This window comes from Ixodes scapularis, unplaced genomic scaffold (assembly GCF_016920785.2).
Source record: "Ixodes scapularis isolate PalLabHiFi unplaced genomic scaffold, ASM1692078v2 PGA_scaffold11__112_contigs__length_91849675, whole genome shotgun sequence".
Classification (NCBI taxonomy): Eukaryota; Metazoa; Arthropoda; class Arachnida; order Ixodida; family Ixodidae; genus Ixodes; species Ixodes scapularis.
Genome location: NW_024609837.1, coordinates 71,828,074 through 71,849,289, shown reverse-complemented (window position 1 = coordinate 71,849,289; position 21,216 = coordinate 71,828,074). Strand labels below are relative to the sequence as shown.

General features: G+C 46.3%; 1 protein-coding gene across 1 annotated transcript; it reads right to left on the bottom strand.

The window, feature by feature from the left end:
* Positions 1–328: 328 nt before the first annotated feature.
* Positions 329–21,010, bottom strand: LOC8039059. Its single transcript, XM_042289030.1, has 6 exons — positions 20,993–21,010; positions 20,684–20,850; positions 17,659–17,795; positions 10,636–10,732; positions 7,704–7,768; positions 329–435 (listed from the first exon to the last, which is right to left on the bottom strand). The coding sequence occupies exons 1-6, from the start codon at positions 21,008–21,010 to the stop codon at positions 329–331; spliced, it is 591 nt and encodes a 196-aa protein (XP_042144964.1).
* Positions 21,011–21,216: the final 206 nt, after the last annotated feature.

Below are 21,216 nucleotides of genomic sequence, written 5' to 3'. Positions count from 1 at the left end.
CCTGTTGATCCCCTTCCGAAATCCAAAGCCGTACTCCATGAGCGGTTGGCGGCTTTCCCCATTTTCCACCCTTCTATGCAATTGGAGCGTCTGGGTGACAACGCGCGCCACCTAGGAGCGATGTAGGGCGGCGTCTGCCCGTTGGTGGTGGCCACGTCTGCGCGTGTCCACCGGGCCGGGGCGTCTGCGGGCAGTCGGGGATCTCGGGCGGGCGAGGCCTAGGACGTCATGGCGGACGGTGACGCAGGACCCAGGGTTAGGCACCCTTGGTGTGTGGTGGGTGTGACCGATGCCCAAGGTTTCAGACCCCATAACGCTGGGCCCAGGACTAGCTGAGTTGCGATCTACACAGGCAGCACAGGTGGTGTCCCAGCTGTCCGTAGAGGCCCCCCTTGCGCCGCCACTTGAGCAGACCCTCCTCAATCAGGGTCTTGCCTGCCGGACAAGGAAAACAACAGCCGTGACGTCACGGTGACGCGAACACGTGCCCCACCACGATTGTGCACCCAGGAATCAAAGAACTTTGGAGCGTTTATTTGCCAGAAAAGCATTTGAGAGAGCCAATTGCTGGTGTATGTGAAGCGAGTCTACGCTGTGACATTAAACTTAGTGAAACGTCATGCTCGGTGTCAAAACGCCCAGACTATACTTGGTTTCACCTTCAGTCCAGACGCAACCGACGCTACAAGCTGATGGTATTGATCAGATAGCGTCAAGAGCCAACCGTCATTGTGTTTGTCATGTATCTGTACGTGTTCAATCATCGCTGAAACAATCATAAGCAAAAAAGGTCCAGTGACTAGCGCTTTTTACGCTGCTTGATTGGTCCCATTACCTCATAGTGATGGCTGCATCTGAACTTAAGCCTGAAACGTACTCTACATATATTTCGAGCCCCGTCATTTGCGGAACTCCCTCTGTTTATAATAGCCACTGGCTATCCCAAGTGCATTGCGAGAAAGTAGACGCACCGGATTTCTTGGAGTGAACAATACTCTCAGCCTGATCTGTGAACACTTCTCCAGAGGAGGATTAACTAATATTTGGAACCGATCATTTCGGCATGTGATGGGGATCGGGAATTTCCCGGCACCAGAGCAACTAAACCTGCCTCGCGCCTACGTGATTTTACAAAAATCTAAAATAAATTACGACATCTAAAAACATTACTTAATAGGCAGGCACTTTGTTAGATCGCCAGGTTTATTTAGAAAATTTAAAACGCAATTGAATATACAAAAAAGACTGATTGGTAAGCAAAAGGTAGGAAAAGCGAGAGCTAAGCTTTAAAACGGGCTTGAAATTATGTATGCGTAGGGCTGAAAACCGTAGAATTTGCAGTAGCAAATAATACGAAAAACAGTCAGCCCTCTGCCACAGTGGTTACTCAATTTGGCATCCACACCCCATCGCAAATTTAAATGAGCCAATTGAGAATGACAAATTCCGGTGAACTGTAAAACATTAAGGCATGCGTGTAGTAACCCAAATAAAACCCAAAATCAAGCAAGAGGACGTCTATGGGACATGCCTGGGACGTTCAAATATCAGACGTCTGTAATACTATGTGTTCCGTCAGAGAAGTATCATGAGCTGTTCTATTTTCTGAGTCGAAGGAGTGATTGTACGCCTACTTTAGCCTACTGCTTAACAAAGTAATCTTAACAATTAGTCACAAATGCCATAGTTGAAAATGCCGTTGTGAATAAACACTCGTTTAGGCGCATGGACATCTATGATAATCTCAATCAAATTCGTTGAAGCAGGTTCAAGCTTGGCAGCTTTTCCATAAAAGCTTTCGTATGCTCCAATGAGACAGTGGCTCGTCATGGGGTGACGAACATGATTACTGTATTTGCAAGCTCTTGGATTGTTAATTGCTATTCATATTGTAGTATTCGTGTAAATAGAATCTTTGCTGTCCGAATACTTCAAGTTTATTGGCCTGGAACTGAGCAATTTGTGGACTGTCTTGCCCCACCGGCAGCTCAAGGTACGTGCGTCCTGCTCGGAGCTCACGCACTCTAGCCAAAACATCGCTCGTTTTGTTAGCTACGCGTGTGGAGCTATGCTGTACATAACACTCCTTCCCCCTCTAGACGCTGTCCCCATGTCTTTGAGGGCGCCGTCTTGGACGTTTTAGTCAAGAAGAAGTCGCTGGTAAAACCATTTTCGTATTGGGAGGGACATCAATCTGAATGTCTGGAACATCTTGTTCCTCGGTTGACAATCGATCACCATCTATTGTAACGGCCCACTGGGCACGTAAGCCTCGTGGGTCATTATTGCTGGCGTATGCTGTTGAAGGTGGTTCAACGAACGAATGTCCCGGAGATTCTTCCTCACGGTTTCTTACATGATCCTGGTGCCGTTGTACCCTGCCTTGGGCTGTCTTAATGATCCAATAACAACATCCGAGCATATTGTTAACTGTTCCTGGAATCCACAGCAATTTGCCTGAGAAGTTTCTAATAAAAACATTTTGACCAATTGAAATCTTGCTAGGGGACGGCGCTGGTTGGGACGCTTCCTTATTTCTCCACATTTCTGCTGGTTGCACACGAGAGATCGCCGTCGACAACTCATGACCAAACATAAACATGGCCGGTGGTTATTGCTTTATTTTATTTTTATTTTATTTATTTTCTTATTTATTTGGGGGCTGCGGTTGTGAGATTGATTGTTGTGTGTTGCTTAAAGGCCGACGTACACTTCGCGCTTTCCATTTTTGCCCGCCACTTCCTTTCCTATATCCTCTCCACGTTTTACCTTGCCCCAACCTGGTTCTAACTCGCAGTTTAGGAGAGGGGAGCGCTGAGAGGATTATCTTCCCTGCAGAAAACCGAGGTTGTACGTCGGCCTTTAAAGCCGACCTGCAAAATCATTTTCCGCAAGGTAGAAAAATCCTCCTCGTCACCCTTCCCATTTGCTCCTCTCCGACTTTTATCTTGACTTCTTTTGTTGTTGCATCTTGGGGCCGGATAAGCCGGGCGCTTATCCCGGCTTAACTAGCTCTAACAAAAAGAATCTCCCTCCGTCAAGATAGAAGATAAATAAAGGATATGAAAAAACAAGAAATTCCTGTCTTTTTTTTTTTTTAACAGTGCTTTTTGCTTGGTTTTATATACCATTTTTTTCCGCTTCCTGTTCGTCGCTGTATAGTAGGGGCTTTACTGACGCAGCGAATGCCGTTATTCTTGAAGAATTGTTCAGTTTCGGTCGACGCCAACAATGTGTCATTCTCGCTGACAATCTTTCGCCGCATTCCGAATGTCTCAAACAAGTTGCGTAGCTCTAGCATTAGTGATGTCGAGTTGATAGGGTTCACGTGGCGCACTTCCAGACATCTACCAAAGACATCAACCACTATTAGTAACATTTTGTCTTCGGCGGGTGCGGCAAAGTCGACACGTAGTGTGCTCCATGGTTTGATGGTCGTTGGCATTCCGGAATGGATTCCTTCGGTGGTTCCCTTTGGTGCCGTTATCGCGTACAGCATGTTCATGCTTTGACTTCGATGTCATTATTTACCGCGGGCCACCAGACATAGCCTCGAGCAGCCGCCTTCATTATTCCCATGCCTCGATGATAGCATAAATTCAAGCACCTGAGCTCTTGCGGCACAAAGAATAATTACCCTTGTCCCTCTGGTCAAGCAGCCATTGAGAGTCGACAATTCGCTCGCAATACCTTTGTACGGCTTGCATTCGTATTGGTTCAACTTACTCAACCTTTTGTGATGTATGGCAATGTAACCGAGTCTTAAAACTCTGTCTTGATCAGTAGTTACACAATGCGTTCTGGAGATAGTTGAGGAAAAGGCGAGCAACCTAGCATTAGTAAATCGCCTGATACGCAACGCTCGTCGACATCAGCAGGTAGTGGCAGCCTGCTAAGAGCGTCCGCATTTTGATGTGAACGTCCCCGTCTGTAGTTGTAAGCACTGCGCTTGATACACCATCGGGTTCTACGTGGAGATAAAACTTGTGGGATGATTTTTGAGCCTCCAAGTATTCTCAGAAGACGCTGATCGTTACTGTAGATGGTCACCTGCAGTGTCGCCCAGCGTTGTACTAATGGAAGTGACATACTGCATAGACGATTGGGATTCCTTCCTTATCCAGCTGGGATTATTGTCTTTTGAGGACCCGTGTGTCGTTGACGCAAAGACGATTGGAGCCTCGCGTCTTATAGCATCCTCTTGAGCTAGGACCGCTCCTATTCCGTCAAGAGACGCGTCGCTAGAAAGCAACAGGGCCGGGATAGTTCTCATCATAGCCTGCAAGCACATTTGATTCCTTTACTATCACCTTGAGTTTCCGATATCATTCCTTGTGGCTTTCCTTCCAGAGCTACAGAACATTCTTCTCTATAAGCTTTTACAAGTCCGTTTTCATTGCTGCTCTGTTATTGAAAAGCGATCGTAAAACGCCAGCGATCCTAAAACCCGCTTGCAGTTTAAATTTTTCTGTAGGCTCTGGAGCGTCAAGCATCGCTTGCACCTTGTCAGCAGTTGTGTGAACCACTGAAGCGTCAGTCCTGTGTCCCAGGAATTTAGCTTCACTGACTGCGAACTTACACTTCCTTTTTTTTAATTTCAGTTTGGAGGTGTCTAGTTTTAACAGTACTTAATACAAATTATATTATGCTCACCTCTTGTAGCTCCTCTGCTAGTTATGTCGTCTAGGTAGCCGCTTATCGCTTGTATGCCAGCTAGAGCTATTTCCATCATCCGCTGAAACATCTCTGGCGCTTCTGAGATTCCAAATGGAAGTCGCGTCACTCTATAGAATCCTTTAATGGCGTTGATAGTCAGGACCGCAGTGACGGCTTCCGTTATCTTTAGCTGCTTGTACGCTTGGCACAGATTCAACGTGAAAAGATGACACTTCCTCTTAGCGGTGAAAGTACTTCTTTCGTCGTTTTTAACGGATAGCTTTCTTTCTTCCACGTGGACTTATCGTGCTCCCTTAGTCACCGCAGAGTCGGGTTTCCCTGCTCGTCTTTCGGACGAGAGCGAGCAGTGTAGCCCATTCATATTGCTCGACCGGCTCAAATATTCCTTGATACTCTAACTTTTGGAGCTCGTTTGCTACAGCTGAGCGAAGAGCAAGAAGCACCGAGCGAGCTTGCAATCCTTTGGCGTGGCTCTCTACTCTATCTTCAAATTCACTGGAGGTCCCATGCATCCAGAGATGTCATATTAGAACCCCTTGGGATATCGTTGAAGCCCTGCTTCAACCTTGGTTTGCGTGGACGGCTGCTGCACTTGGTTGATTCCTTGTACCCTTATATGAAGTGCGTGGAACCCATCTTTGCCTAAAAGGCTGCAGCCATAGCCTTTCATCAGCAGAAGTGGCAAGAAATAATCTACCGACTTGAAGCTCACACGAGATTCAAGTGACCCAGGAAGTTTCAGGCCTTCACCACTCCAAGTATGAAGTTCTAAATCGTTCTTCATGATCTGTGACGGATACTTGGGCCAGGTTGAACGAAACTTGTCTTCACTAATCAACGAACAAGCGGCGCCGCATTTGACCTCGAACTGAAGTGATTTACCTTCAATTTGAAGTAGAACCTGAAACTTCGGAAAGTTACTACGTGTGGACATCTTATTTAGTTTATAAAATAAACACTTAGAATAACACGTTGGATTATTCGTCACTCCGTATACGCCTCAAAGTTGTGATCAGTTTTCTCTTCACTTGTTTTCTTGTGGAGCTTTCTTTTTACGATACACGGCTTTTGGATGTGACCATTATTTTTGCAGTATCGACATTGTATTTGAAATCGGCAGTCTTACGGTTCATGCTGGTTCTTGCATCGGGAGCACCGACGATCTGCAAAGCAGCATCATTGCTTGTTTTTTTTTTTTTATTTAGAGATTCTTCTTGTTCTTTTTATGTCTTTCGGTTGTATTGAGGCGCTTTCTCCTCGGTTGGCGAGGTCCAGGGCGCTGGAGGGCGTTAAGTTTTTCTATGCAAACAGGCGCTGTTAGAGGAGCTCGTCGCGGAGGCCGCAAACAAACTGGTCGCGCAGTATTACATCAAGCGGCAGTCGGATGTGCCGCTGTGGCGCTGCTGGTTTCCCAGTCGCAGCCGCTGCACCAATTGCTTGAGACGACGCTGATCGTGCTGGTGCCGCAGTGGAAGCAGCACCGTCAACGATGCAACAGACGTAGCTGCGGAGTCTAAGATTCTGAGGTTACAATTTCCAGCCAGGTGTTTGAAAGCCTCACCGTGGCCGTTCATTCACTCCTCTGATAGTTGGTCTCGCCGTTCAAACGTGTACCGGTTATACAGCTCTGAAGGTTGAGTGTCAAAGTTTGCGCGCAGGACTGTCACGAGTCCATCAAACTTAACACCGCCGGGTCCTCTGGGTGCAATTAATGCCCGTGCGGTTTCATGAGTTTCTGGCCCGCAAGACAATAATAGTAGCGCTCGCTCGTTGTCCATGGTGCCGATGCCATTCGCCACGAAGTAAAAACCGGGGCGTTCGGTCGTTAAGAGATCCACGCTGTCCGTGACTGGCTTGAGAAAGCTTCTATTTTATCTGGAGTAGCAATGGCTAGTGTTGGGTAGTTCTGGGCTTTGCAGGTCCTTGATTTCTCGTCGCCAGTGTAGTATTCGAGTAGATAAAATCCCTACTGTCTGAATACTTGAGATTTATGAGCATGGCACTGAGCGATTCAAGGACCGGCTAGCACGTAATGCATAAGGGCCGTTCAGAGGTCACGCGCTCTCGACAGGAAATCGATCTTCTCTTGTTAGCTGAGCGTGTTGAGCTGCGCTGGACATAACACACACACTAAGCATGACTTCCTTCAATTGTGGTCGTGCGTAATCTTGATATGCCTAGGTGCACACGCGAAGTGTATTAGTTGAAAAGCGGATCCGGGGTGGAGCTTTATATGGGATTCTATGGGGTGCCCAATCATGCTCGACAAAATCCGGAACGAGCCGTGTTCTGTGTTGACAGCACTTTAGGATTCCAGTATCGTTAGTAAGCCCGTATTGAGTCGACTACGTCCAAAAATTCCTGCATGCAACACTGCACGTGTTGCGTTACAGGACCTCTTTGGCCGTGGATAGGAGTGGCACGGTTTCGATTTCGATTGCCCCGTTGACGAAGTGGTACACCTGACCACTGCATAAAAATAAATTCAGTACTGGCGTGCGAGGCACCCCTTTATTTTGTTAGAGCCCCCGTTGAACCACGAAACCTCTAGCGGCCGCAAGGACCTGCCTTGAATCAGCGGAGAGTAGAGGTACGGCCTGTCGCGTCCCATACCTCTCTGGCGGCTTGGCCACCATTCCAGAGTGTAGCTTGACCCTCCCGGCTAACATGATGTCTGAGTACACTTTTTCCATGCACCTTCGTGCACAAACTGGAACATCATGAGCACCCCCAAAAAACGTGCCCCAGAGATTTATCCGTATTGTTAGGCAAAATCTGGAGTAGTATAATTTTAAGAAAAGTCACAGATTCAAAACTGCAAGCAATGTACTTGGTCCTGACGGGATCTTGTGAAGCGAGGTTGACAAATCGAACCGAAACTGCGGCCAAGGGGTAGCAAAAGGGAACGGCACTACGTCCCTAGGATTGCTTGAATTTTGCAAGAAAGTCTATACGTCAAAACGAGTTTTGACGTTTCATAAAAGCCCACAAAGTTAACATGAAGCAAAAGGAAACAAAACACTTACAGTTGGTTTCGTGTGGCATGAACTCCTGCATTTCGACCAGGACCGTCTGTACATTCTCCCTGTCTCTGCATGGGAAGGAAAAAAGTAACATTTTGTCAAGAATTATTGCCACAAGTAATTTTGCGAATATTTATCAAACCTTTAAACTTTTGGAAAACTTTGACGAGGTTCCACTTAGACAGTGTTGTCTGACCGACAGAAACTTTTGAAAATTTCTAGGAGCATTTATTCAGGAACTTTATTTGCTATTAATGAATAATAACCAGTGTTCGCACAATATAAGCAGTGGTTTAAACTTTTAAACTATCTAGTAATTGCGTTCAAATGCTGAACCCCTCCTCCCTCAGCTGGCGTCAGTGCGCTTTCAATTCACGCTAATGCTCAAAATAGTCGAACTTCTGCCAAACATTCGTTAAACATCAAGTAGAAAGTTCGAAAAAGTGAAACCTCGTTGACCTCACACCTTCGCAGGTTTTTGGTGTCTCTATATTCCGTTTTTTTGTTGTTGTTTTTTTTCATGTGAAAGTGCTGCCAACGATACGGTCTATAAGGTCAATCAAGCTTCTCGGAAAGCGCTAGATGGCGACATGTTCCGTCTTTCTGCGCGTGTGTTGCTGCCAACTGATCCAACCAAGCATAAAGAATGCGTCGTGACATCGTGTTTTTAGTCTGCGCGTCTGTGTTTCTGTAGATGTGAGCTCTTGACCCGGCTCATACTTAAGGGGAAACGAAGTATAGCTGCCACACACCAATACAGAGTAACGAGCCTTCGGTAGATCACTCTCTCATAATGGAGACTTGGGACAAACAGTCAGGCTTAGAAAAGAAACGACTTCATAAAACCATCATCTCGTTTTTAAAAGGGAAATAATGAGGAGGCGCAATCCCCTAATAAGAACGATGATCTACCATTCATCGATTGAACAATACCATCGTCATCCACTGTTTGCCCGGCCTGCGCTTATTAGGGTTTTGGGTTCGTGTGCAATTCGTTTGGTGACAAGAATGGCCGAGCACTCACAATGGTTAGAGCAACGGTGACGCTCTGAGAACACCGACACGGGTTCGGGCTTTCGAAAAAAATCAGCGACACAACACATTGACTTGCATACAGGGTCGCGTGTGCCACAACAGGTGTTAAGCACTGCGCGTGCGTGGAAACTATGTTTGCGTCAGAGAAGCCGTTTGCGCATGCGCAGTATTAACAGCAGTGCTACCACAGCGGCGTGACGTCAGAGAGTTGAGTTTGTGTATACTCTACGCGTAGCGTGACCTGACATCACGTGACGTCCGGTCATGTGACGTCGATTTCCCCCGATAAATTTAGGGGGAAAGCAGGATTTTTGTCAAGGTAACATGACGTAAACTTTCGCGCTAAATTTAGCGGGTAAATGAATTGGTGTATACGTCACGTGACGTCAATTTCCTGCTAAATTTAGCGGGGAAACTGATTCGACGTTTTGGACCCAATGCATGAACGTTTCCGTTAAATTTAGTGGGGAAACTCAGTTGTTGATAGATGTTTTCTCTTACTCTCGTCCCCAGCCACCTAATAGGTGTATCCGGTATGGGCGAGCAAAAAATAATAAAGCATTTCATCCTGCGAATAGTAAAAATACAGAGGGGAGGCAAGAAGAGAATGCGTGACGGTTACGCTTATATCTAAATGTCTTCTATTGACATAGCAACGGCAAAACAGTGTTTTCACCCAAACTCGAAGTGACGATATTTTAAGATGGCGGCGCCCTTGTGACCAAAGTCTATACGTCACGTGCCGTCAATTTTCCCAAAGTATTCGGGTCATGTTACGTCAAGTGACGTTGCGTGACACCCATACGCTCCCAAATTTAGCGGGGAAACTTAATCGATGTATAGGTTAGGTCACGTCAATTTTTCCGCCAAATTTAGCGGGGGAACTGAATTGGTATGTACGTCCCGTGACGTCAGGTCACGTGACATCCATTTTCCGGCTAAATTTAGCCGAGAAACCGAATTCGTGTATTGGTCTCGTGATATCAGTTTCCCCGCTAAATTTAGCGGGAAATGCACGGACGGACGGACACATTTTTGGAAGGGGGTAGCGCTAAAAAATCATTTCATGCTTTAAAAAACGCGACCTGTAGATCTTTTTTCCGTCAGGCACGTTGGCAACAGCTGCTAGCTGATGTTACCTACAAGTCAACTACAAGGCGACTTGTACAAAGTGACTTGTACAAGCCACCTACAAGGTGATAGACACCTACAAGCTGAGAACGGCAGTAAGGAGCTTCGGTTGTCCCGCGTCCAGCGCGAGCTTCGTACCTTCGGCAACGCCTCGGCGTCTAGCGCACCTCGAACGCGCGCACGCAGCGAAAGCACGACGGAAGGCCGAGAGCATGTGCTGGAGGCTGAACGCTCGAAAGACGCGGCCTGCCGTTCTCACTTTTGCTTCGCTCGATTTGCCTGCATCTCCTGCCCCGGTGCAGAAAAGTGTAGGGCAGTGTGCATGCCGTACGACCGGAAGCGCACCGCCCTACACATTTTTGGCACCGGTGCCTCAGGAGGTGCGGGTAAATTGAACGGAGCATTGGTCGGTGACTATTAGCGGCGAGATGTTTCGGTGGCGCCCTCGTTTGGTTACCTTCCGTGACGTCATCGCCTTGTGAACAACAAGTTCGATGGTGTTTGTAATGAGCATGGTGGAAGCCTGAAATCATAGCGCTCTCAAAGCAAAACTGCCAACACCATCAAAATTGAAGTTCTTACATTCCTTTTATTCCCGTCGGTAAGACATCTCTTGCTGACGTCATAGTCAGCATTCGGCCAGTCGTAGAAGGCCGACCACAGCGGCACTTTTGGTCGCGCACGTTGCCAATAGTAGCATGGATCTTACGGAACAAAGCGCTAGAAGTTGCGTTGGATACGGTCCGAAGTTCCGAGAGTTGAATCGTACCTGTCGATGGCTCGCAGCTCTTCCACGTGGTAGTCTTTCGGAGGCGGTCGCCAGAGCACCAGTTTGTCCAGCACTGTAACTCCTGAACCTGCGGGTTCTGCGCAAGCGCAGATGGTGCAACGGAGAAGATGAGCAGTTATTATGCGCCAACACATAATTAAATGGGCGGAGCAATGATAATCAGTTAAAACTATTTTTTTTTGCACTGGCATCACGTGAGACTTAAATATATTCGCACACGACACTACTGACCAAGAAACTTGTTTGCTGTGTACAGGGATGGGCAGTATTTCAAATACAAGTATTTAAAATACGTATTTCAAATACGTTGTGTATTTTGCATTTGTATTTAATTACAAATTGGGTAATGTAATTGACAAGTGTATTTAAATACTAAAATGTGGGTATTTCAAATACAATTGTAATCAAATACAATTTTGTGGGCAAAAATACCTCCCTCAAGTTTCTTGTCACTGTCCAGAGCAGGAAGAAAACTACGCTCTGCACCGAATGCAGTGTCTCTCAATCAAGCACAAGCGTTTAGTGACTTTGTGATTACGGTGCTAATCCAGCGCAAGAATAGTGACGAAATCGACGTTCACAGGCACACTGGCTAAATAAGTGCCTGTGACAACTTGTGATGCTTTCCAGCCTGATTTCCTTATATATTTTTGCCGAACATTCGAAATGCGCGGGTCGTCCAGATTTTTGTAACTGGTGCGAGTTGCAACAATAAAAAATTCTTTATCTAGTGCTTGCGCGTCTTTGTGGTCTCGGTCCTTTGTTGATCTATGCCAAAATGTAATCGACAAAAAGCTGCTTGAGGCTCTGTACTTTTTGTCACCTATTACGTCCAAGCTGATTACATTTTTTTGTGATTATATTTCTATTACGTTACAAGAGCCTCGCACACTAACTCCCGAGTGTGCGATGCAAAATTAAGATGAGATACCCAGAAACCCGTTGCAGGTGCCCTGAAGTCGCTAACGCAAATTTTGAGGAATGTATTTGGAAAAGTATTTGGAGGAGACCAAATACATTTGATTGTATTTGTATCTTGTATTTAAATGCTGTTTTGGAAATGTAATTAGATTTGTAATTAAATACATTTTTGACGAAGTATTTTGTATTCGTATTTCGATACATGTTTGCATGTATTTTGCCCATCCCTGGTTATGTAAGTCCAAGAAAAATAGCGGGCGTTATTTTTAGAGCCCAGCTCTTAGGCACCCGTTTCCGCGTTGAGCGGTGTCGGCGTCGGCGTCGCGGTCGGCGTAACCGCGCGCGTTGCATTATGAGACGTCACAGCTTCCCCGCAAACATTTAGCGGGAAAACTGAATTGGTGTTGAGGTCATGCGACGACAGCTTACCGCTGAATGTAGCGGAGAAACTAAATGCGCAGTTTAATTATAATGTAATTAAATGCAAAGGTGCAAGCGAGCTGGACAATAATGATGAAAATAATCCCTGGAGAAGGGAAACAAGAGGGATAAAGGACAAACACAAATCTCCAAACACAGCTGAGTGACTGGCGCACGACCGAAAAAATCCGCCTGGTCCGGGTATCGAACCCAGGACCTCTTTCGGTCACGCACCAGTCACCTAGCTGTGCTTGGAGATTTGTGTTTGTCCTTTGTCCCTCTTGTTCCCCTTCGCCAGGGATTATTTTCGTCATAAATGCGAAGTGTCGCATTATGGGACGTCAGAGACCTACACACCAGTTCAGCTTCCCTGATAAATTTAGTAGTGAAATTGAATTTGTGTTGAGGTCACGTGGCATCAATTTTCCAGCTAAACTTAGCGGGGAAGCTGTTGGAGGAGGGGAGGGTATGGCGGAGGAGGAGGAGAGGGTACGGAAGAGGGGGAGGGGAGGATATGGAGGAGGAGGGCAGGAAGGACAAAGAGGACACGGAAGAGGAGGAGGGTGCTGAACCAGTATGTGAGAATAGTGACCTATATGTGTACATACATATATGTTTCTTTCGCAAATTGTTTCCCAGTATATCGCAAAATCAAAATCCCTCAAGAGCTGCGCTCTTATTTCGAATTACAGAGATCAGTAAACGTATTTAATTTTTAGAGCGCAGCTCTTAGGTACCCATTTCCGGCTTGAGCGGCGTCGTCGGCGTCGCCGTCGGCATAACTGCGCGTTTCATTATAGGATATTTCTCATAATGACGTCCCACGTGACGTCACGTGTGACGTCACGAGGGTTGCCCTCGTGAGGGTTACGAGGAATACTCTCATGAGAGTCACGAGTGTAACGTCATGACGTTACTCCCGTGACATCAATAAGGAACACGTGACGTATAACATGACGTTTGACCGCAGACGCATTTAACATTGCCAATATTACTGCTAAATTTAATGGAGAAATTTGTACGCTAAATCTGGAAGCAAAATATTCACGCTAATTTTACTCTCATGACGTCGCGTGTAACGTGACGCTAAATGTTCCCGCTAAAATTAGCGGGAAAGAAAAAGGTGCATACCCTCCCCCCGTATCCTCCCCTACTCCTCCTCAAGAGCTGTGCTCTAATTCGGCATTGCAGAAAATTGTAATCGTCTTTATTACAGTGCAATTAAATGCAAAGGTGCAAGCGGGATATTAATAAACGACGGAAATAATCTCTGGAGGAGGGGAGCAAGAGGGACAAAGGACAACCGCGAATCTCGAAACACAGCTAGGTGACTGGTGCGCGACCACTGCCTGGTCCGGGTATCGAACAGGGACCTCTCCATTTCCAGTGGAGCACTCTACCAACTGAGCTAACCATAGGTTAGACGTCAGTAGAGCAAACGGGTTTTATCAGCTGCCACCAGTCTAACACCAACAAGGCTGAAAGCTTTCCTTCACAAAACTTGACGTAACTCGGAGGTCGCAGTGTTAGCATAGGCCATCGATTGAAAATGTTTGAATGTGGCTCATTGATTGAACCCGAGCATTGCGCGTGCAGTCGATTTCGACTCACGACAAGCACTTGAATAATGGCTCGTGTCCAACCGCTGCAATGGGGACAATTGCCGAACACTAATAATATGTAGAGCTCAGTGCGTGGCCGGTGCTTTGCCAACCCCAGCGCGGAGCAATGATAAACACTGGCTTACTTTGATTTACATGCATCTCATGCACCGATGCAGAAAACTGTAGGGCAGAGTGCTTCCGTTATCTGTATTGAGACATGACCGGAAGTACACCCTACTACACTTCTATGCACCGTTGCAGAAATGCAGGAAAATTGAACGAAGCTATTGGCGGCATTAAATCTGCTTCATATCACGTGGCCGCGTGCTTTGGCTGCGAAAATTCAGGGGTAGAACGCTGCTCGTTTTTCATTATTCTTTACGACTACAGTTTTGTGAGGAGAAAAACTAACGTGGGGTAGATATGTTATAAATGTCATGGATTCGCTAAAATTAATTGTGTCGTATGCATGTTTAAGCAGCTGGAAGTTCGTCATCCTTAATAGGAGTCTGGTGCCTCAGCTGTAGATGAGAACACTCTAAAAAGGGTGTAGTCTTACACCCACCAAAACTTCAGTTCGACGTACAGTGCACTGTCGTGGAACTGACAGGTCGACATTTTACAAGGGGCGTTATAAAAGTCCGATAAAACTTATAAAAAAAGCTAAACCTCCAAAGACTACAAAAATAACACTGAGGGTTAGCAGTAAAGACAAGAAAATTTCGATCATTTTTAGTCAGTAACACATATATTAGCTATTTTATTTAAGTGGCATCAGCCATCTATTAAGCCGCTCGTCAAAGTTAGTACAGTCGATTCGACGTCAGTGCACTGTACGTCGAACTGAAGTTTTGGAGTGTATTATATGGGACAAAGAGTGTAAGGCTAGTCTTTTTTTCTGAATGATGAGTCTTTAACGCGCACCACACAGTAGGGATACACGATCACTATAAGCGTTATTTGCACAAATTACAAAAATCATTGCACTGCCCCTTTAACGAACGCGTCTCTGCAGCGTCTACGGAAGAGTCCCTTCATTACAAAGACGGGAAAACTTGGACCACCTCCAGTAGTGGTCGTCCTTGTTTCTGAAAACCATATATGTAAAAGTTTCCGGCCAAAGGGTAAGATATTGTCACCACGAGAAAGGGTATAGCGGAAGGCACCCAAACATAGGCATCTCTATGCACTTCACAAACAAAATGAAGCTAGCGGCAAAGAGGCCAGATATATACTTACTATTCCTACATAAAACTTACAAAGGTTTATGCCTATATTGTTTAAACTAATATTTCTGCCCCCCCCTATTTTTATGGTGTACCGTAACAAATCATACCTCATCTGTAATTTTTGGCATTTTTTAAATGAATTAAACCACATCAGACTACATATTCTTCAAAGTTTTTGGGCGTGATGACACCCATATAACTCTGTCACCCTAAGATGATCTAAGCTCCCCAAAACTAACCATGTTTTTTTTCTGTTTTGCCTCAAACAATTATCACAGTACTTAGTTCACCTTGCGCTCCATCCTAAATGCATCTCTCTCTCGGAAGGAAGAGGTCGATTTTTGCTTCTTCTCTTTACGCGACCTAAAACTTTCCCGAGTCCCGATAAAGCAACGCCCCGTGGGGACCATCGAGCGCAAAGCATTTTGCCACCATTAGTAACCTTGCGGCGGCGTCACTATAACGACCAGAAGAAAGACGCGTTCATCCTTTCGACAAAAGATCCATTAGCTGTATATATCCCTGGCGCTCTTCCTGAGCGGAAACGCCAAGGTAATGCCCCGCATATCAACGAAGAACAATAACAAACAAAAAAGCGCCCCCTGAAACACGGAGGCGCCACTCCGCTTAGCACCGGTGTACGGCGGCAAAGCGCCGAACGCAGAGGTGCTTTCCCACGTAGCGCCGGAGTAAAACGGGAAAGCACCCGCTGATACGCGGAGGCGCTTTCCTGCGTAGCGCAGCGGTATGGTGGCAAAGCACCCGCAAAATCGCGAAGGTGCTTTTTCCATGGCATGCGTGTGAGGCGTCAAAGCACCTGCTTTTATTTCGGAGGAAGATACAACGCCTCGTAGGGGCTTTTCACTTTCGCGTTTCTCTCTTTCTCCTTCTCTCTTTCTTTCTTTCTCTCTTCCTTTCTCTCTTGCTGTTCGCGACATCGATCGTGCTTGAGAGTGTTGTGGTGGTTGTGGCCCGCATTTCGGAGTGCTCGCCATGCAGGTTGCCGGGATGAAAAACGCACCGAACCGTGTAGCCTAACCAGGGTAAAGCTTGGCATCGACCGTGCCTGCTCCCCGGTCCGTGCTACGGAACTTCTGGAGCCACTACTGGCACCACAATGAACAGGTGTGGTGGAGACAGAACTGTACTCTGTTTGATTACGCGCTATCTTGCCGAACCGGAACGGTCTGTTGACGATGATTGCCGACGAACAAATGACCTCAATTTCGCGAAACCGCTAATGATTATGTTCTCGGACTCGCTTTTAATAATCACCCAACATCACAAAAACACCGCTTTCAGAAATGTTTGCTTCAATTTAAAGAAACACAGAGGCAATTTCAAGACTTTATGACTGCGAGAGAAATCAGAAAACGATGCTGTTTTTTCTCAGATCTTTAAGCGATTATTTTTCTTCTGTGTAAAGGTTGCTTTGAAGGACCAAGATGTGCATAAAGAATGGCGAGCATGCTGTCCCGTTTGGTTCTACGTGCATGCAAGCACGTGCGAGATACTCGTGAAAGTATTGGGGCCGCAGTGCACCGTTTTTAAAAGTCCATCAAGCAACATTGGTGATCGCCATTGCTTGGAAACGAAGCACGTGATTACATCCGAGTCTTCGCCAAACGCTGACGTCACCCTCGTGTCCAATAGAAGCGTAGAATATGTGATCAAGCGATGCCAGACAGGCGTTAGCGCGGATATGTGAAAAGGGCCTGTGGCACGTTCATAATCATACGGGTAGAGAAACGGCGGCGGCCAGAAGACTCTCTTGAATTCATCTGTGGAGACAAATTATCTCCATATTTTCTTTCGTTGAATTTCTTCAAGTGATCCGAACTAGTATCTCGATTCCGACGACACGTCCAAGTGATCATTGTAGAACCGGATGCAGACGTAAAAAAGTAAGAAGAAGCAAGTCATTAATCGTCTACAAACACTTCTCAAACCTTTAGGATTGTGCAGTTCGTGCATTCGAAAGAATTGTGTTAGAGCTATCCTCCTTTCCTGATTCTCATTTCGTTTACATCGCCGCGGCAGTTTCCACCCGAGTTTGAAGTCTAGGGGGCGATGCCACCGGTACCGCACGTGTTGATTCTGTTTCATTGATCTCTGAGTGTGAGACTCGTATCGGGCACAGAGAGCTATTATCAGCGTCAGTGAGCGGGTGCCGTCCAGAAGTAGCCGTCATCAACTAGAAAATCGTTAGACCCCAGGGTCTATCAACGCGTATACCGGTCGACCCAGATCCTGCAAGACCCTTCTACACGTTCATTGATTTGTAGTGATCCACTCAAATTCATTCATCTATTTGTTTATTTTTTCCTTGCAGTTGATGGTGTTTTTAAATGAGATTAGTTTGTATTTATTGATTAAGATTAAGTTATGTTTATTTATTTAGATTTATGGTCGGAAAATATATTAGTCGTTTTTTATTGATTGATTCAAATAATTGCATTACTGGTTGACTCGTTACTGATCAATTGAGGTTGATTTATATGAATTCATTTACTGATTGATTTATTCGCTGATTGATTGATAAAATAATTGATATATCGGCTTTGGTTGGCTGGTTGCTTTATTGATTAATTGTTTTATTAATACAAATTATACTTACTGAGAGATTCTTTAATTTCTTGATTTGCATTGACTGATTGATTAAGGTTTGATTTCCCGATTGATAGCTTTATTCACTGATTCAATTATGAAAAGATTAACCGATTGAGCCTCCTATTGACTGATTTATTGATGAATTGGTTGTCTGATAATTCTGTATTCGCCCTTTAATGAACGGTTCCATCCGCAGAGTACCGAGAGGGAGAACCCACCGGCGAAGTCCCGCATCTCCATGCGGTTGGCGACGAGCAGCGCCCGACACTTGACCAGTTCGCGGAGCAGCATCTGAGTGCAGCACACCAAGTTCACCAGCTGCTGGGAGTCCACGGGGATGCCGTCTGACACGGCGCTGTGGAAAGAAAAAAAAGGTGGCGGTGGCGAAACGAAAACAAAAAAAAATGACTTGGAAAATATATGAGCGCTGATTCGCGAACATGCTTGACGCCGTCGAGACAACAGAAAATCGCCTGGATTAGGCGTTTTGTCAGATGGCATGGACGTGTGACAGCACTTCGCGGGTTTTTCTCTTTTAGCGATCAGCAGTTGCAGTGGAAATAATATGTAATGTGACACGTGGTGAAGGAATAGACCCATCTCACACTCAGTTTAGTTCCGCCACCGCTGCAGCCATTCATAGTGGGAAGTATAGTTTTTTTTTTCTGCGCGAGCGATAACCCTGCTGTGATTCTGCGGGGGCAGAGCACGAAACTGGACAAGCTGTCTCGTGAACTAGCGCCTGCCTTCTTTGAACTTTAGTTATGGCGGTGACAAGCATGCGTGGAACGCTTAGTGAGATCAGTCTATAAGGAGTATTCACTGGGCGCCATATTTGTAGGTGCTGTCTAGAGCGCATGCTCATAACGAGCTCACATCAATAGGCTGCTAAGACCGGCAATCTTGATGGTGCGGAATGCACGTTGCAAAAGAACTGTGGAAGCTCGCCATCAGCACGCGCTCAGCAGTCGCGCACACAGCCATGGCCGCCAGTAAATACTTCCTATAGCACGGTGAAGTCTATAGGGAGTACTCACTGGCGGCCATAGCTGTGTGTGCGAATGCTGAGCGCGTTCTGATGGCGAGCTTCCACAGTTCTTTTCCAACGTGCATTCCGCACCATCATGAGTGGCGGCCTTAGCAGCCTATTGATGTGAGCTCGTTCTGAGCATGCGCTCTAAGCAGCACCCACAAATATGCCGTCCAGTGAATACTCCCTCTACCAAATTAATAAAGGGCCTTTCTTCGTTCTTGTTCGAGTCCTCTTCCTTAGAGGCATTACATCAGTCTCTCCGAAATTGCGCCGTGCGTGCCAATCTACCCTTGAAGTTTCTGCGGGCATACCACCTTACTCGAGGCAGTTCGTGCCCTAGTACGCTGCCCCCGTTTCTACGCAGCGGACAGGGAGAAAATGGGAGTGCGTCGCTTACGCCACCCCTATTGTACGCGGTACTAAAAAAAGTAATCATGCACTTACAACGACAACTGGTTAAAAAGTATTCAGTTACATTACTGCGTTACTTAACAGGAAAAGTAATCGACCGTCACTTAAAACGCAATCGTTACTTTTCCAATTTCTTTTGATTATTAAAACGACCGATGTTTCTACCGGTTTGAAAACGGTGCCTTTTGTACATATTGTTATTGAAGTAGAATCAATGGGTTGCAATATTACTCATCTTCTCATTACACCAATTTTGGGAGATCATCATTCCGTTGTAGACTCGGTTCGAGGATTCCCTGGTAAGAAACTTATAGAAATAATCGGCGCCGGGGGAGAGAAACAAATAGTACCGGTTGCAAGCAATCTTAAGAAGTAATCAGACAACTATTGTTATTACTTTCTAAAAAAGTCATCAATTTTTTTACAAAATTACTCCGAAACGTAATCGATTACAATATATTTGATCACTTGAAATTAGTACCATACAAGTCTAAAAGTTACCCCCCTCCAAAAAAAAAAAATTCGCGCGGCGCTACGCCACATGTCGCGCGTGCAATGATATCAAACCAACAGCTGCACTCCTTTGCCGACACTCTCTCCCATGGCCTTGCTGTGGTGCGACCAAGACTTACAGGAGCAAACAATGTCCGTGCAAGATTCCCAGATAGGGCTATTGCTTTTAAAAGCGCCCGTGCTCTTCTCCCCAAACACGAAACGTCAGTGGAGTTTACCCGACGTCATATCAACGCTGCCCGCTGATTAGACTATAGAATCCAATGGAGGATGGCGTAGTGCTGGTGTGACCCTATCAACATCAAGTCAACCTTGCGTTACCTAGCTGGTGTTTGGAAATCTGTACTCAACAAATCACGGATTACCCCAATGCTTTTGTTTGTTGCTATTCGCATTTCTTTTTTTGGTAACAACCTCAGTGCCCCCATTTTCTCATGCTTTACTCAATATTTTTTTTACCACAATAGTAAAGTAAGTTTTCCAGAAGATAATGTGTATTTATTTGGTTTCGCGAATACTGCAAAAGTCGCCGTCGAGTCCAGGACCAGAAGTGGCCTGGGGCCGTTTGCACGCTGGCGCCACCACGTTCTAACTCACGCGCGAAAGACCGAATACTAGATTTTCTGCATAAGCGTTTCCCGACCTTCTTGTGGACGCCGCCATTTTGGTACTTAGTGAAGAGCGGCCGCCATTGGTGATAGTTCCGTTTCGAAAATGCGACATCCTGAGCTTTGGACGCGGTGTCAGAAAGAACGCGTGATATCGTTTTGCTTTGCTACCCACTGTTTTAGCATTTTAACGATGGAAAAGCACTTCCTGCCCTTTTCGAATAAACTATTCCTGAACTGGCTACTGTGATTTTAAGCAACAGGGGAATAAGATTGACTTAGAAGGGCGAGGATTGAGAATTGTACTTTTGGTTTCTTGGCTAGGGGGCGCTAGGTGGCGCAAGTCACCGCCCGTTAATAACAGGGGAATCCGAATATAAAAAGTGAATGAGGGGTCGTTATTTCGAATAAAAGCTTATTTGGGGGTTTTGGAGCGCACTAAACAAAGCACGAGTTGGCCAGTTTCTATTGTTTGCTGTTTACAAACACGCCGATTACGCACTGTTTACAAACAAATTCGCGTTTGCCCACACCAATTATAGCCACTGCGCGCGCACGCGAACCAGATCCGTGTGTGATGAAGCACGTGTGCGTGCGCAGGACCGACAGTAGTGCCACCGCTGCGGCGAGACGTCAAAGCCGTGTGTTGGTGTGCAGCGCGTGCTTAGTGAAGCGCACCTTCGTATGTGAGGAAGCAGCAAGTGCGACGCATCCACGCAGGCGGCCACGCAGCGTTGCCTCAGGGTTCGAATCCGCTGTCTCAGCTCGGGCCCGTCTTGGGCACTGCTCACGCTCAGCAGGACGTCTCGGAACAGGGCCACGCCGACGTTCAGCTCTTCGATCAACTGAGAGAAGCGAGAGAAACGAAGACAGCCTGAGACGTGTCCAGGGCTTGTCCGAGGGTTGGCGCTGAATGCTATAATGTTCAAGGGGAGCAGGACGCCGTTATATTCAAGGAGTTTCAGTCTACGTTAAGTCAGTGTTGACTGAAGGCATGACAGCCATGCGTCCAGTCCACGTTACTAGATCGACTCAGTTGTGGAACGGTCCATAGACGCTGCTTCCACGCACGTGCCCCACTCTATCCAAAAGATTCGCTTCCCGTCGTTGGAAGCGCCGCGATTTGGGAGACGGCCAGTGGCATACCAACTTGCTTTTGAGTAGGGGGGCAAGTCACACCCCCTCCCCTCGCAACCCCCCCCCCCCCCTCC

What these genes read in the sequence shown, in the direction of transcription:
- LOC8039059 (XM_042289030.1), bottom strand. An exon ending in CTGCTTCCTCACATACGAAG is followed by an intron (nt 17,796 to 20,683) that starts GTGCGCTTCACT and finishes TTCTTTCCACAG; the next exon opens with CGCCGTGTCAGACGGCATCC. An exon ending in GGAGATGCGGGACTTCGCCG is followed by an intron (nt 10,733 to 17,658) that starts GTGGGTTCTCCC and finishes GCGCTTGCGCAG; the next exon opens with AACCCGCAGGTTCAGGAGTT.